The following is a 12,001-nucleotide window of genomic DNA, read 5'->3' on the forward strand; positions in this document are numbered from 1 at the left end:
GAGCAAAACTGGAAAAAACCACCAAGGTGAGTATATTTCTTAGTCTGAAGAAAATTCATTGACACTCCTGGAGTTTGTGGGTTGTAGCTTTCATTAAATCCAGGAAAAGGATTTGTAGAGAGAGAAGGCTTTTGCAAGTCGGACTTAATTTTTATCTAATCAGTGGAATCAGCCTCATGCTTAAAGAGAGAAGGTAGTAAGGAATGTTAAGGGGCATATTTTTATGACTGAGGCATGGATCCTTTCTCCAGATGCAACACTGAAGCTTTCAAACTTTGATTGCTTCCCTTTTATTTTTTTTTCTTCTCCAGAGGAAGGGATCTTCCAGTTCACAGATGCATTACAGCTGTGTGCATTATTGCAACAAACTAGTGTCTGTTCTGTTTACTTTTCTGAAAGTGTGTTATAAATCTATGGGTAGTTTGGTGGAAAGGGAGTTCTTCCAGAGCTCAAAATATTCTTTGTAGATGTTCCCTGCTAGATGGAGCATAGAATTTGAGTCATAAAATAAGAGGAAGAGGAAGACTTAATTTTAGAATTTAGGTTTCAGAAGCCTAACAAAGTGGACTAAATGGCTTAAGTATTCCTATCCAGTAATTAATGTAGTTAAAAACATCTGAAATATTAATCTTCTGTTGAATCTTTAATGTTTTATTTTGCATTTCATGCTGTGCTATGATAGGAAAAATTGAAGGAGATAGTTCAAACAGTTCTTGCTGTTACTGCCTTTTGGTAGGCATTATTAAGTGTATGCAAAATCACACTGCCAACAAAAATTATCAGTCTGAATCTATTGGTTCTTGTAAGGTTGCTTATCAGTAGAAACATAACAGTGTTTTAAGTGACTAACTAGCTCTGTCATGGAAATTGGAGCACACGCTTGCCTGATCTGTCCCTTTGTAGAACATGTTTGCCTAGTGACACCCAGGCTCACCACTCCTTGTCTCTGTAGTGCTGGTAGTGAGAGTTCCCACTCTTCTTGCCACTTTTATGTGTATGACTTGCATGTTAGTCATCTTGGGATTTAAAAGTGTGTGATACATTCTTTTAGTTCTGGATGGTGACATCCAGTCTCTATACAATCTCTGTCTGTGTATATTATGTCCTTGTAGGTTGATTGTACTGTTTATTACATATCTGTTTCACTTATTTCGGGACACTTGATGGTTTTTGCTGACTAGTATTTGCATTGGTACTTTATAGTTGTTTTACATCAATACTTTCTAGTCGTTTCAGCTATGTGGGGAGGTTTGTAGGTTACCTGTCTACTTAACCTCTTGGTACTTTTCATGAAAAATAAATTAAAATTGCCCTTTAAGTCTCAAAATGCCATAGAGAATTACATGTTTCCTCCATTTTTATCTCTCTCTGTTTTTGTATATGTCCTGGTTTCAGCTGGGATGTAGTTAACTGTCTTCCTAGTAGCTGGTACAGTGCTATGTTTTGAGTTCAGTATGCGAAGAATGTTGATAACACTGATGTTTTCAGTTGTTGCTCAGTAGTGTTTAGACTAGAGTCAAGGATTTTTCAGCTTCTCATTCCCAGCCAGGGCACCTGACCCAAACTGGCCAACAGTGTATTCCATACCATGGGACGTCCCATCTAGTTTAGGAACTGGGAAGTGGGGGGGGAGGGATTTCGCCGCTTGGGGACTGGCTGGGGGTTGGTCGGTGGGTGGTGAGCAATTGCCCTGCGCATCATTTGTACATTTCAATCCTTTTATTACTACTGTTGTCATTTTATTAGTGTTATCATTATCATTATTAGTCTCTTCTTTTCTGTTCTATTAAATCGTTCTTAACCCAGGAGTTTTACTTCTTTTCCTGATTTTCTCCCCCATCCCACTGGATGGGGGGGGAGTGAGTGAGCGGCTGCGTGGTGCTTAGTTGCTGGCTGGGGTTAAACCACGACAGTATATAACTTCTGTCATTATTACTCTGTGATGTTGACATCAACAAACGTTGTAAAGAGGCCAGAAGTAATAGAGGGAAAGAAAATGAAGGGGAATTACATTCTTTAGTACAGATAACAAGAGCATGTCAACTAGAAGAAATGGAACTTCTCAGAATAGAATGTGAGCGGACTGTTGCTTTTTGTGTATCATCTCCCTCAAAATGTTTTGCCTTGTTAAAACGCTACCTTTGCGAATCATATTTTGGTAATAAGTCATTTTGAGAAAGATAAGGAAATACTGGTATCTAAATCCCATAAACTTTTTTTGGTGCTGTTGACAGCTTTTGACTTCTTGCCCTAGTTTCTGTGACTTGATTTCTGAGGACCAGTAGGATACTAACATGAGGTAAGAGAGACAGAGCTGTCAGCCACCTGTTGACAAATAATTAAAAGGTTAAAAGGATTAAATGCCTACTCAACTAAGAAGAAAACAGATGGTACCCATCATTCTAGGTCTGCTACTATGTTTCTAAAGGCTATCTAAACAAATAATTCTCAAAACGAGAATATGACCTCAGAATGGCTTCAAATGCAGCATAACAGTTTTTCTTCTGCATTTTTCTTCCTGCTGCTGTCAGAGGAACTACTGTTGAAACTATTTTGAGGAACTAAAGCTTTGTATTTAAAACTTCATTTCAGCAATAAAAATACATTACTTCTCTGTGAATACTTGAAATATCTGATACTTGATATATATTAATTTGCAGCTTTTGTTTAGGATACTAAAATAGTGGATTAGTTTTACTGAAACTATACAATTGCTTCTATTTTGAAGCTTGCAAGGTTATGATGGTATGTTCTTATTGTTTTAAATATTGAAATGGCAGGTTCAGGAGTAATCGACCTTGTATTCCTGTTCTTGATTTGATTTTTCATGTGTAAACTACAGCTCTGCTCCTATTTGTCACTGTTTGTTTTGGCTTTCTAGAGACCTCTTGCCCATAAAATGACAGTCAATACCTGATTTTAATTATGTTAAATTGCAAGGCTGGAATTTAACAAAGTATTCCATGTCTTTATAGATGGTTGCAAAGCAGCTTCTAGACCTTGTAGTGGGTTCCTTAGGTGTTTCTTTTTTTTACCAGTTGTGATCTTATCTGTCACTAATGTTGAACATGAAAGCATTTGAAAATGGAATTTTTTTTTTAGTTATATAATTCATATTTGTTCTTTTTAATGCTCTTAAACAAACACAATAGTTGTATGACATAGTAAATGTTCTCTTGTGTAAGAATATTTCTCAGTGATGTGGAAGGTCTTGGCAATTCCTGTTCCTAAGCACTCTAATATGACTTACAGTATATGTGAATATAACTGTTATTTCCTCTGTATGAACAACTCTGTTGTTAGCACTACCTTTTAAAATAGAAAAATGATTGTTCTACTATGTGTTTAAGACAAACAGGTATGTTATATAACTTGAAACTATAGATACTGGAGAAATACAGGTTAAATGTTTGCCTATCTGTAAAGAAGTTCTCAAATATTGTGCACTGGTGAATTCAGATCTTTCACAGTGTATTTTTACACCCCTCTTTATGTTCTGTTTTGTAATTACTTGACAGTTTCATGTTAATAGAATACAGATAGAAATAATCTAATTTCTTTTGACTCCTCCTTAAAGTCAAACATTTATCCATATTGTAGTTTTTAATTTTTACATGATAAAAATCTAAATATTTCTCACTGCAGTCTCTCTGTTAATATTTCTGTAGTTAATCAGGTATGCAGTCAGAGACAGTAGGGTCTTGTGGTTTTTATGACAAAACTAAACCAGGAAAACCACTGCTTAATTGAAGGAAGCATAATAAATTCTTCCAATTCTGTTCCTCCACTCTGTATAATATCCTGGTGTCTAAGTTAACAGCTTGTAGGGAGAACTTGTATTGTTAACCATTCTCACTTAAAAATTACCCTACAAAGTTCTCAGTACTACCACACATAATTAAAATTAGTCTGAACTTGTCAAATAAGATTACAGTTATTTTGACTCTTTTGAGCATTTTTGTAGGATCACTTGCAAAGATAAGGAAGTCTTTGTGATTAGCAGTTTATTTCTTTGAGCTTCTGACAGTCTTCATTATGTACTCTTACTGCAGGTAGATAAATTCCTCAGTGTTATGTAGGTTTTATATGAAATCCATATTTTCAGGAAAAAAATGTGAAGTAGCACTGCCAGGTCCAGGGAGATTCTGCAGCAAGGCCAGAAACAAAACTGTAGAGCACCCAGTTTCTATGATTTTGCACGTGACTGGCATGTTTGACTAAGGTTTTGTTTAGCAGTGTGCAACTTGTTTGGGTTTTTCCTGAATATAAAGGATTTTTTAAAAGAAAAATATGTGCTTTGGTCTTGCTTCAACCAGTGCTTGTCAATCAACTGTGTAATTCTATATTAGTCAGAGCTCAAGTAATTATAATTAGTTCACATTTGAAGAATAAACACAAGCATGCGCACATACATGCTTTCCAAAGCCCTCCTTGAGGACAAAGCCCTGAAATCGCCACACCAATAGTGCCAATGTACAAGGCACAGGAATGAAAATGGTCTTCAGTTAACAGCAAGAGAATTGATTAGCAGCTGGATGTGTTGCATTTGTGTTGCCAATTTTCTTGTCTCCTTAGAGCTAAGTGCACTGTCTGAGTGAGGTGGACCATGAATCAGTGATTCACCAGATTGTAAAGAAGGGTATGAAATAAGTCAAAGGCAGCAGGTCCTTCAGCTCATGATTCAATATAAAACGTATTTGTGAAAGACATCTTATGGCAGACTCTCAAATATAGGCACTGTTCACTCCCCATTGTTATCTAGTACTGTTGCATTAACTCTTGCCATTTATTGTTAAAATTATTTACTGGAATATATTCCATTCCTGGGTCTCAATAAAATAATTATGAAGTAGAAATGGGTGATTTTTTAATGAGATTACTTTTTCATATTGTATAAGAATAAATTAAATATTGTGCCCACATGAGAGAGGATGCCTCTCAGACACAGTACTAGAATCCTGATTTTACATGTGCAGCTGAAATAAAGATTAGGAAAATGGTGAGTGGAACTTAAGTTAAAAACTTGTTCTTGTAATTTAGCATGATGATAGGTGGTAATTGCTTTTGGCATGTGATGAAATGGTATTTGCCATCTGTTCTCCTGTGGAAGTTCTTAAGTGAGGTAAGTGTCTTTAAAGTACCTGCATAGCTATTTAATTCTGTGGTACATTCAACTGATTACTTGTAACAGAACCTTGTATTTGCTGCATAGGAAAATATTCAGCTGTGTAAATCAGACTTTCACTATGTGCACTACTAGTGTCCACACGTCAACACCTGATATTGAGGGATCTAATATGTACAAGAATAGTATGAGGAATACTTACGCTTTGAAATGATGCGCATTAGCTATGTTCATGCTGTTTTACCCTGTGGTCAGCTCAGTACAGTTTACCTACTTGAAGGGTGGTTACAGCAAGTTTGTGTTTATCTCTCCTTTACTGTGGGCCAAGAGCATGTATATGGTCAGGTGCCATTGAAGAATTGTCATGCATCTCTTCACCTGTGGTGATTAGTGTGGCCATACCTAAATCAGCTTGTTAAATTAAAATGTTTTATTGGAAGTTTTAGTAGATAGTAAAGCAGTCAGTTTTAACTTTCTCCCTGCATAATCAGAAGTAACGTATGACACTTTATTTACCATAAAATAGCTATGCTTTTGAGCTGCAGTAATGGTTATTCATCAATAGTTTCAGAACTCAGAATTGTCTGCAATAAAAAAAAATAATTGTAGAGTTGCTAAGACTTCAGAAGAACATTTGCTATTGTACTTCATGTGTTTAAAGACCTACTAATCTTTTGAAGGTTACCAATGAGGTTAAATGTGCTGTATGGCACTAACTATGGACAAGAATTTTCTGTGCGCACTTAAGCAAACAGTTTCCTTTTGCTGGTTCCTGCATGCTGTTCTTCTCTAGATGCTTCTGTAAAGTGCCATACAAGTCACACACCATCCCCAGCAGAGGAAGTATTTTACTCTAAGAACCTAGCTGGGTTAGAGGACTCTGAAGTTGTTAAACACAAAAAAGCCATGTTATGTTCATTCTCCTTTATTGTTTTTAGTTTCCTCCTTTTACCTGTTGTTTGAATCTTTTCTCCCACAGTCCCGCCCTGCATCATCTCTCAGCTTATAAAGGGAAGTGTATTCCTGCAATTAGCTTCTGCTTGGCTTTTCATTTCTCTTTCCTTTTTATGTACTCTGTATAATTACTGATTAGTTTTCTCTTTCTCTAGCTTCCACCAAAGTCTGAATTTGTCCCTACACTAGATTAAAATTGTACTACCTGGTGTTTCTGGTGGCCACAGACCATTCATTTTCATCCTCTATGATACGATATGAATATCTGACAATTAGCTATATTCTTTTTAAAATGTTGTTTTCCTCTTCCTTAGCTCTGTTAGTTCCTCATCCTCCTGTAACATTGATTGTAGGAGTGTCCTTCCAAGTATCTAAGAATTCCCAGGAGTTATGTTGCCTCATCCCTTCTCTTGACACTGTACTCTGTGCTCTGCCTCTCCTGCAGGCCTGTCTCTTTTTGTCTGAATTTGATACTGTCTCATCTCTTCAGTATGTCTTCAGATATTTTCAGTGTCACTCTGAGCATTCCCTCTGTTCCTGAAGCATCAACCATGGCAAGCATGTTGGAGTAAAGCTACAGGACTCTAGATCCTGCGTGATATGCAGTGATGGTTTTTAGCTTTATATATACACATATGTATCATTCAGAAACTGATCTCTGTGTAACTTGAACAAGGTTTGCTTTTTTCCTACCCAGAAGCCTCCAATTAAATATTTTTTATGGAAATATGAATTTGTTTTAAGGATTTTGTTTAAGAGTTCAAGAGATCCTGTTTTCCCAGAAGTTGTGTTGAAAAAGTGAAGTGTAAGCATGAGGTGTTTGTTTCGGACGTTTAGCAAGCTGTAGTAAAGTGTGCCAAGTCTGTATAGCTCCCAGATGGTCAGTAGCACATCTGAAGAGAGCAGTTGTAGTACCTTAGGGGAGCTGTGGGATTTTGTATGCCGTTAAATAAAAGTTGGCAAGATCCATCAAGTCTTCTACACTGAAGCCACCCCAGATGTATCCAGTTCTCAATAATTTATTCCTTTTTATGGCATTGAAGAGAAAATTATAATTAAATTCTGGTTATAACTGTATAATTTTTTGTAGTGAGGTGTACTATTTTACTGAAGTCACTGTGGGCAGATAAAATTAGAGTGTACTGTATTTCTATACTCAAATAGTAATTAAATACTTCAAGATGTGATACTCTTTCTTAAAAATGCTTTATATTAGTGGAGTTTAGATGCTTAGTTACAATGTATATACAGATCAGGCTTTTACTTTTGCTGGTAATATTAATTTGATACTCTATAAAATCAAAATATGCCCATTATTAATATTCTGTATCTTCTTTACTGCTACATTAGATAAGTTTTTACAGTAATCACAGACATGTAAAAATTAACGGGTCTGTTATAAGATTATATCTTGCTTAAAATTCATTTTCATTTAGCCAAGCGATAATCATATTTCATCTTAAATCATGTATCACTGAGGTTGTTGATGTCTTAGTATCATAAAATCCTAAGGAACCCTAGAAGATTTTCTACTCCAACTCCTGCTCAAAGCAAAGTCAACTACAGCAAGTTGCTCAGGATGTTATCCCATTGGGTTTTGGGTATCTCCAATGATGGAGATACGTTTAAACAGAATTTTCTGTGCTTCAATTTGTGCCTGTTGCTTCTTGTCATGTCACTGGGCATGTCTGAGAAGAGTCTGATTTCATCTTCTTTACCTGTCGTCCCGTCCCGCCCCCGCCCTTGCAAGTTGGGTATTTTTACACGTTGATAAGAGTCCTCCTTGAGCCTTCCTTTCTCTAGTCTGCATAGTCCCATCTTTCTTAGCCTCTCCTTATATGACAGATGCTCCAAGCCCTTAATCATCTTTGTGGCCCATTGCTGACTCTCTGGTATGTCCATGTCTCTGCCATACTGGGCAGCCCAGAACTGGACCCAGGACTCCAGGCATCGTTTCACCAGAGCTGAGGTAGATCACCTCTGTCTGCTGCTGATGCTAAGGCAGTCCAGGATGCTGTTGGGCTGCTTTGCCGCAAGGGCACATTGCTGGCTCCTACTGAACTTCTTGTCCTCTGGGACCCCCACGTCTTTTATCTGCAAAGCTGCTTTCCAGTCAGTAGGCCCCCAGCCAGCTAGTGCTTGGGATTAATCTGCCCTTTGATAAATATCAGAGGTTTCTGAAGAAGGTTTATAGCATCACCAGTGGATGGATCTGCTATTTTTGAGTCTCATCCTTGTTTCTGAGCCGTTATTTTTGATACAAGTTATTTTAATTTTTGCAATGCTAGGTTTCATACCCATTTTTCTGAAGAGACATAATATTCAAATGCATGTTACTGTGCATCAGCTGTGCCATAGCATGTGTTCTGAACACATGCGCTCTCTTTCCATATCAGGCATATGGGAAGAAGCTGAGGTAGACCTTAGTGGAACAGCATTAAGCTAAAATTCATTACTTCACTTTTGCCAGCTCTGACATGGCAGTTTTTGCAGCTCAGCTGATGCATACAAGCTTGCTACCTGCTAGTCACTCAACTGTATGTGAGCTTATTTACTTGCTAAGAAAAGAAATGGGAAGAGCAAATGGAATGCTCATTAAATGTGTCAGTTAAACCCAAAGCAAATGTCATATTTATATTGAAGTTTTCTGTTTCAAAACTAGTTCTCCCTCCTTATAATGGTAAAGGGGTTGTACAATTCAGGTCAAAAATGATTCTGAGACAGTAAAATGATCTATTTTTAAATTATTTATTTTATGATACTACCCCTGTGTTAGCTCACTTCTTATTTCAGCCAAGGTTTATGGTTTTCATAAAACATTTACTGGAATCTTGAGTTTACAACTGTATCTTATATCCCCAGGCAACTTCTTCAGTAAGGCATTTGATATTTAGTACAGTATATAATCTTTTCCTTTGAAAGAATGAGGTAGAAGATTCTTTGATTAATGTACTATCGAAAGGAATTTTTTCCTGAATTTGTATTACTAGAGCGAGCAACATGGCTCAGTTTCTCTTAAGAACTGTGTCCTTAGTTTTTCCTGGAACAACAATGGAAACATCTTTTTTCCTGAACATTTAAAAGAATAGAACAGTCATGTTTTATCAGACTTTCTTTTTAAGGAAATATGTGCACTGAGAAGATCAATTATTTCACAGCTGTGTGGATATCTCCACACTGTAAACTGGTAGTCATCATTCAGTCTTTCTGAGCAGGCGGTTCAGCACCTACCTGCAGACAAATATTCCGTCTCCATCCCTCTTCCATTGTGTTCTTAGTCCCGGGAAGCGAATCCGGCATTCTGTCATCACTTCTCTTGGATCACACTTTCTGAGGCTCACAGGCAGAGAGCATTCATACACAGAACACTCCTAGCACAGCATTTCTGTGAATGGACAACCTCTTTTCCCTTGCCCATCTATATTCTGTTGGCAGACTGTTGACAAATTGGCAGCAAAACCCAACAGGATTTCAGGCAATGTTTGCTTATATTTGGTGCTCCCTTCAGAGGTAGCATGTTCTTGCTAGGAGTTTTTATCCCATTCAGATTGACAGTTTGAGCAATGATGTCCCTTCTGTAGAAGTAAAAATGAAGATTCCTGAAATGCAACTTTGTCTTATATCTTTCTATTTGCAGAATGCCGGTGTTGTTCGTTCCTTTCTGGTTATTGATGTCATTACTGTATTTGCTCTGTTTTCCAAAATTGTTTTTTTCTAAATTTTTTTGCTACACACACAACCTTGCGCCTTGCTGCATGGCCATGACACCACCTAACTGAGCTGAGGCCTTACTTTTCTTATGCATGTAGGTTTTATTATGCTGTGTCTGTGCTAGGTCTTGAACAAAACTATAGTCTTCTACTCAAAAAGTAGTTCTTGTTAACTAAATGACAGCTTAAGGCTTCTGCTGATGTATGTAGAAAATGTGGTGATGTTTTCTTTAGTGTGAACACCTGCCCATTGGGAATGAACTGAGATGACAAATGCACAGCTGGTGGCTAAACTTTGAGGAAATGTGAAAATTTATTGAAACAGCCTTTGCTTAGCACTCAAATTAAACATCATACTTATCAGTGTCATTTACAAACTAATAATACCTGAATCATAATGAGAGTTTTACTTCAGTTGCATTGCTTTTCCAATCTATTCTTCTATTCCCAGTTGGTTCAGAACTTTCTAAAGTCTTCATGTGACTGCTCTGGAAACCCTAGTATGCATTTCTCCAAGTTTTACCTCTTTGTTCAAGACAAAGACCTACTTTGTATTGGTTTTGGTCAATTCTTCTGTTTTGTTCTGTTTGGTAGGGAAGGGCAACATATTATGAAGCTACTGTATACCCTCCCAAAGTTGAGTGATTTCAGTATAGTTGTTTACTTTCAACTTCCTTCTTATATTTATATACCAAAGTTATTCAGATGTCTTTAGTATCTTACAGTACAGAAATGCAGGAGGGTAAGTAACTCCAATGTTTCAGCCTTTTTAGACTGAAAAGAAATTTTAAATTATGACTGTAGCAAGGCATGTTGGGTTCAGATTCTATTTCTTTATGCCTCACCAAGGATGATTTTGACAATGAGGGGAATTGGACTTAGTTCAAGATTTCAAGTCATTGCTTTGCCATAGGTTTCCTCTGTTGACTTGTAAATTCTCTTGAGGCCGGTTGTACAGTAGTACTTAACATCCATTTGGTCAGAAGAACAAATAGTCAGTTTCTGAAAACAGTTCAACATGTCTTACAGGGAAGTGGTTAGAAAAAATCATGGCACTTTATTTAGGACAATGTCAGGATATAAATAGAAATATCTAATATCTTTAAATATAGTGAGACTGTAATATTGTTTTAACTACAGGTACCGAGAGGCTATTCAAAAGTGGGATAAAGCACTTCAATTAACTCCAGAGGATGCTACGCTTTATGAGATGAAATCACAGGTAAAGCATGACAATTCTTTTATCAGTTCAGAAATTAAAAAAGAAAACACTGTGCTTGTGAACAGATACTATGCAACATTGTGTAGTTGTTGTGCACGTAAACTACAGCACAATTTAGGTTTTTCATTTTTCCCAATGCAACTGCACATCTTTTAACAGGAACTAAAATAATGCTGTTATCCCAGCCAGTCACAATAAACGTATTTGTTAGGACAAGAATTAAGATGTTACAATGTGGAAAAAACAACTGTGAAATACTTAAAAATTATATTGGGAGGAGCAAGGAGAGCCTTACTGTGATAGATTTGCAAATTTGACCATTAAAAATCTGCCTGCTCTTTCTAAAGTGTTGGCTTAATACCATCAACATTAAACAAGGATACTGTATGCAAAAGATATGCTCCAGTCTGTTTTCGTATTAAGTATTACATAGATAAATTAGTCTTGGGAAAGAGCATTAAACAGAGTATACGTATGATGTCAATTCATCTGAGCCTTTATTTTAAAGATGTTTTGAGGAAAAAGCTTGCAGCCATCAATCCCTCACTAAAGTTATGAGATTAAGCTTGTAATTTCAGTGTGTCTTTGCATAGCTTAGATGGCAGGATCCATTATTTTCTTTGGACTGGGAAACTTTTGTCTCCATCTGTATGCAAAGGTAAAAAAAAACTTTTTTTTTTTTTTTTTATTAAATAGAAATGCTCTTCTGCAAAAATGATTTTAATTTGGACTGAGGATGAGAAGAAATGTATGGCTTCTTTCAACCAGCTGGACAGATTAGAATGGGGAAAATTATTTTTAGGAAGATAACTACTCAAAATATGGCTGAGAAATACATTGTTTAAAGTTACGACAAAAGAAAAAAAAAGTAAAACCATGGTACTTAGTGAATGTGTTATGTAACTTTTAGGAAGCTTGCTATATTGTTTAATTTTTAACTCTTTGTTGAAATTCTTTTCTTGTGTAAAAAAACCAAACCCCCCCCCCCCC

General features: G+C 36.6%; 1 protein-coding gene across 8 annotated transcripts in view; it reads left to right on the forward strand.

The window, feature by feature from the left end:
* PRKAA1 (protein kinase, AMP-activated, alpha 1 catalytic subunit) overlaps positions 1 to 12,001 on the forward strand; it is a 91,028-nt gene that overhangs the window by 58,040 nt on the left and 20,987 nt on the right. For all 8 annotated transcript variants that reach the window (XM_010585798.1, XM_010585799.1, XM_010585800.1 and 5 more), the window contains one exon: positions 10,930 to 11,011. In XM_010585798.1, the coding sequence (XP_010584100.1) occupies positions 10,930 to 11,011 (82 nt within the window). The remainder of the gene's footprint in view (positions 1 to 10,929; positions 11,012 to 12,001) is intronic.

The sequence above is a fragment of the Haliaeetus leucocephalus genome, unplaced genomic scaffold (assembly GCF_000737465.1).
Source record: "Haliaeetus leucocephalus isolate CR32 unplaced genomic scaffold, Haliaeetus_leucocephalus-4.0 Scaffold120, whole genome shotgun sequence".
Classification (NCBI taxonomy): Eukaryota; Metazoa; Chordata; class Aves; order Accipitriformes; family Accipitridae; genus Haliaeetus; species Haliaeetus leucocephalus.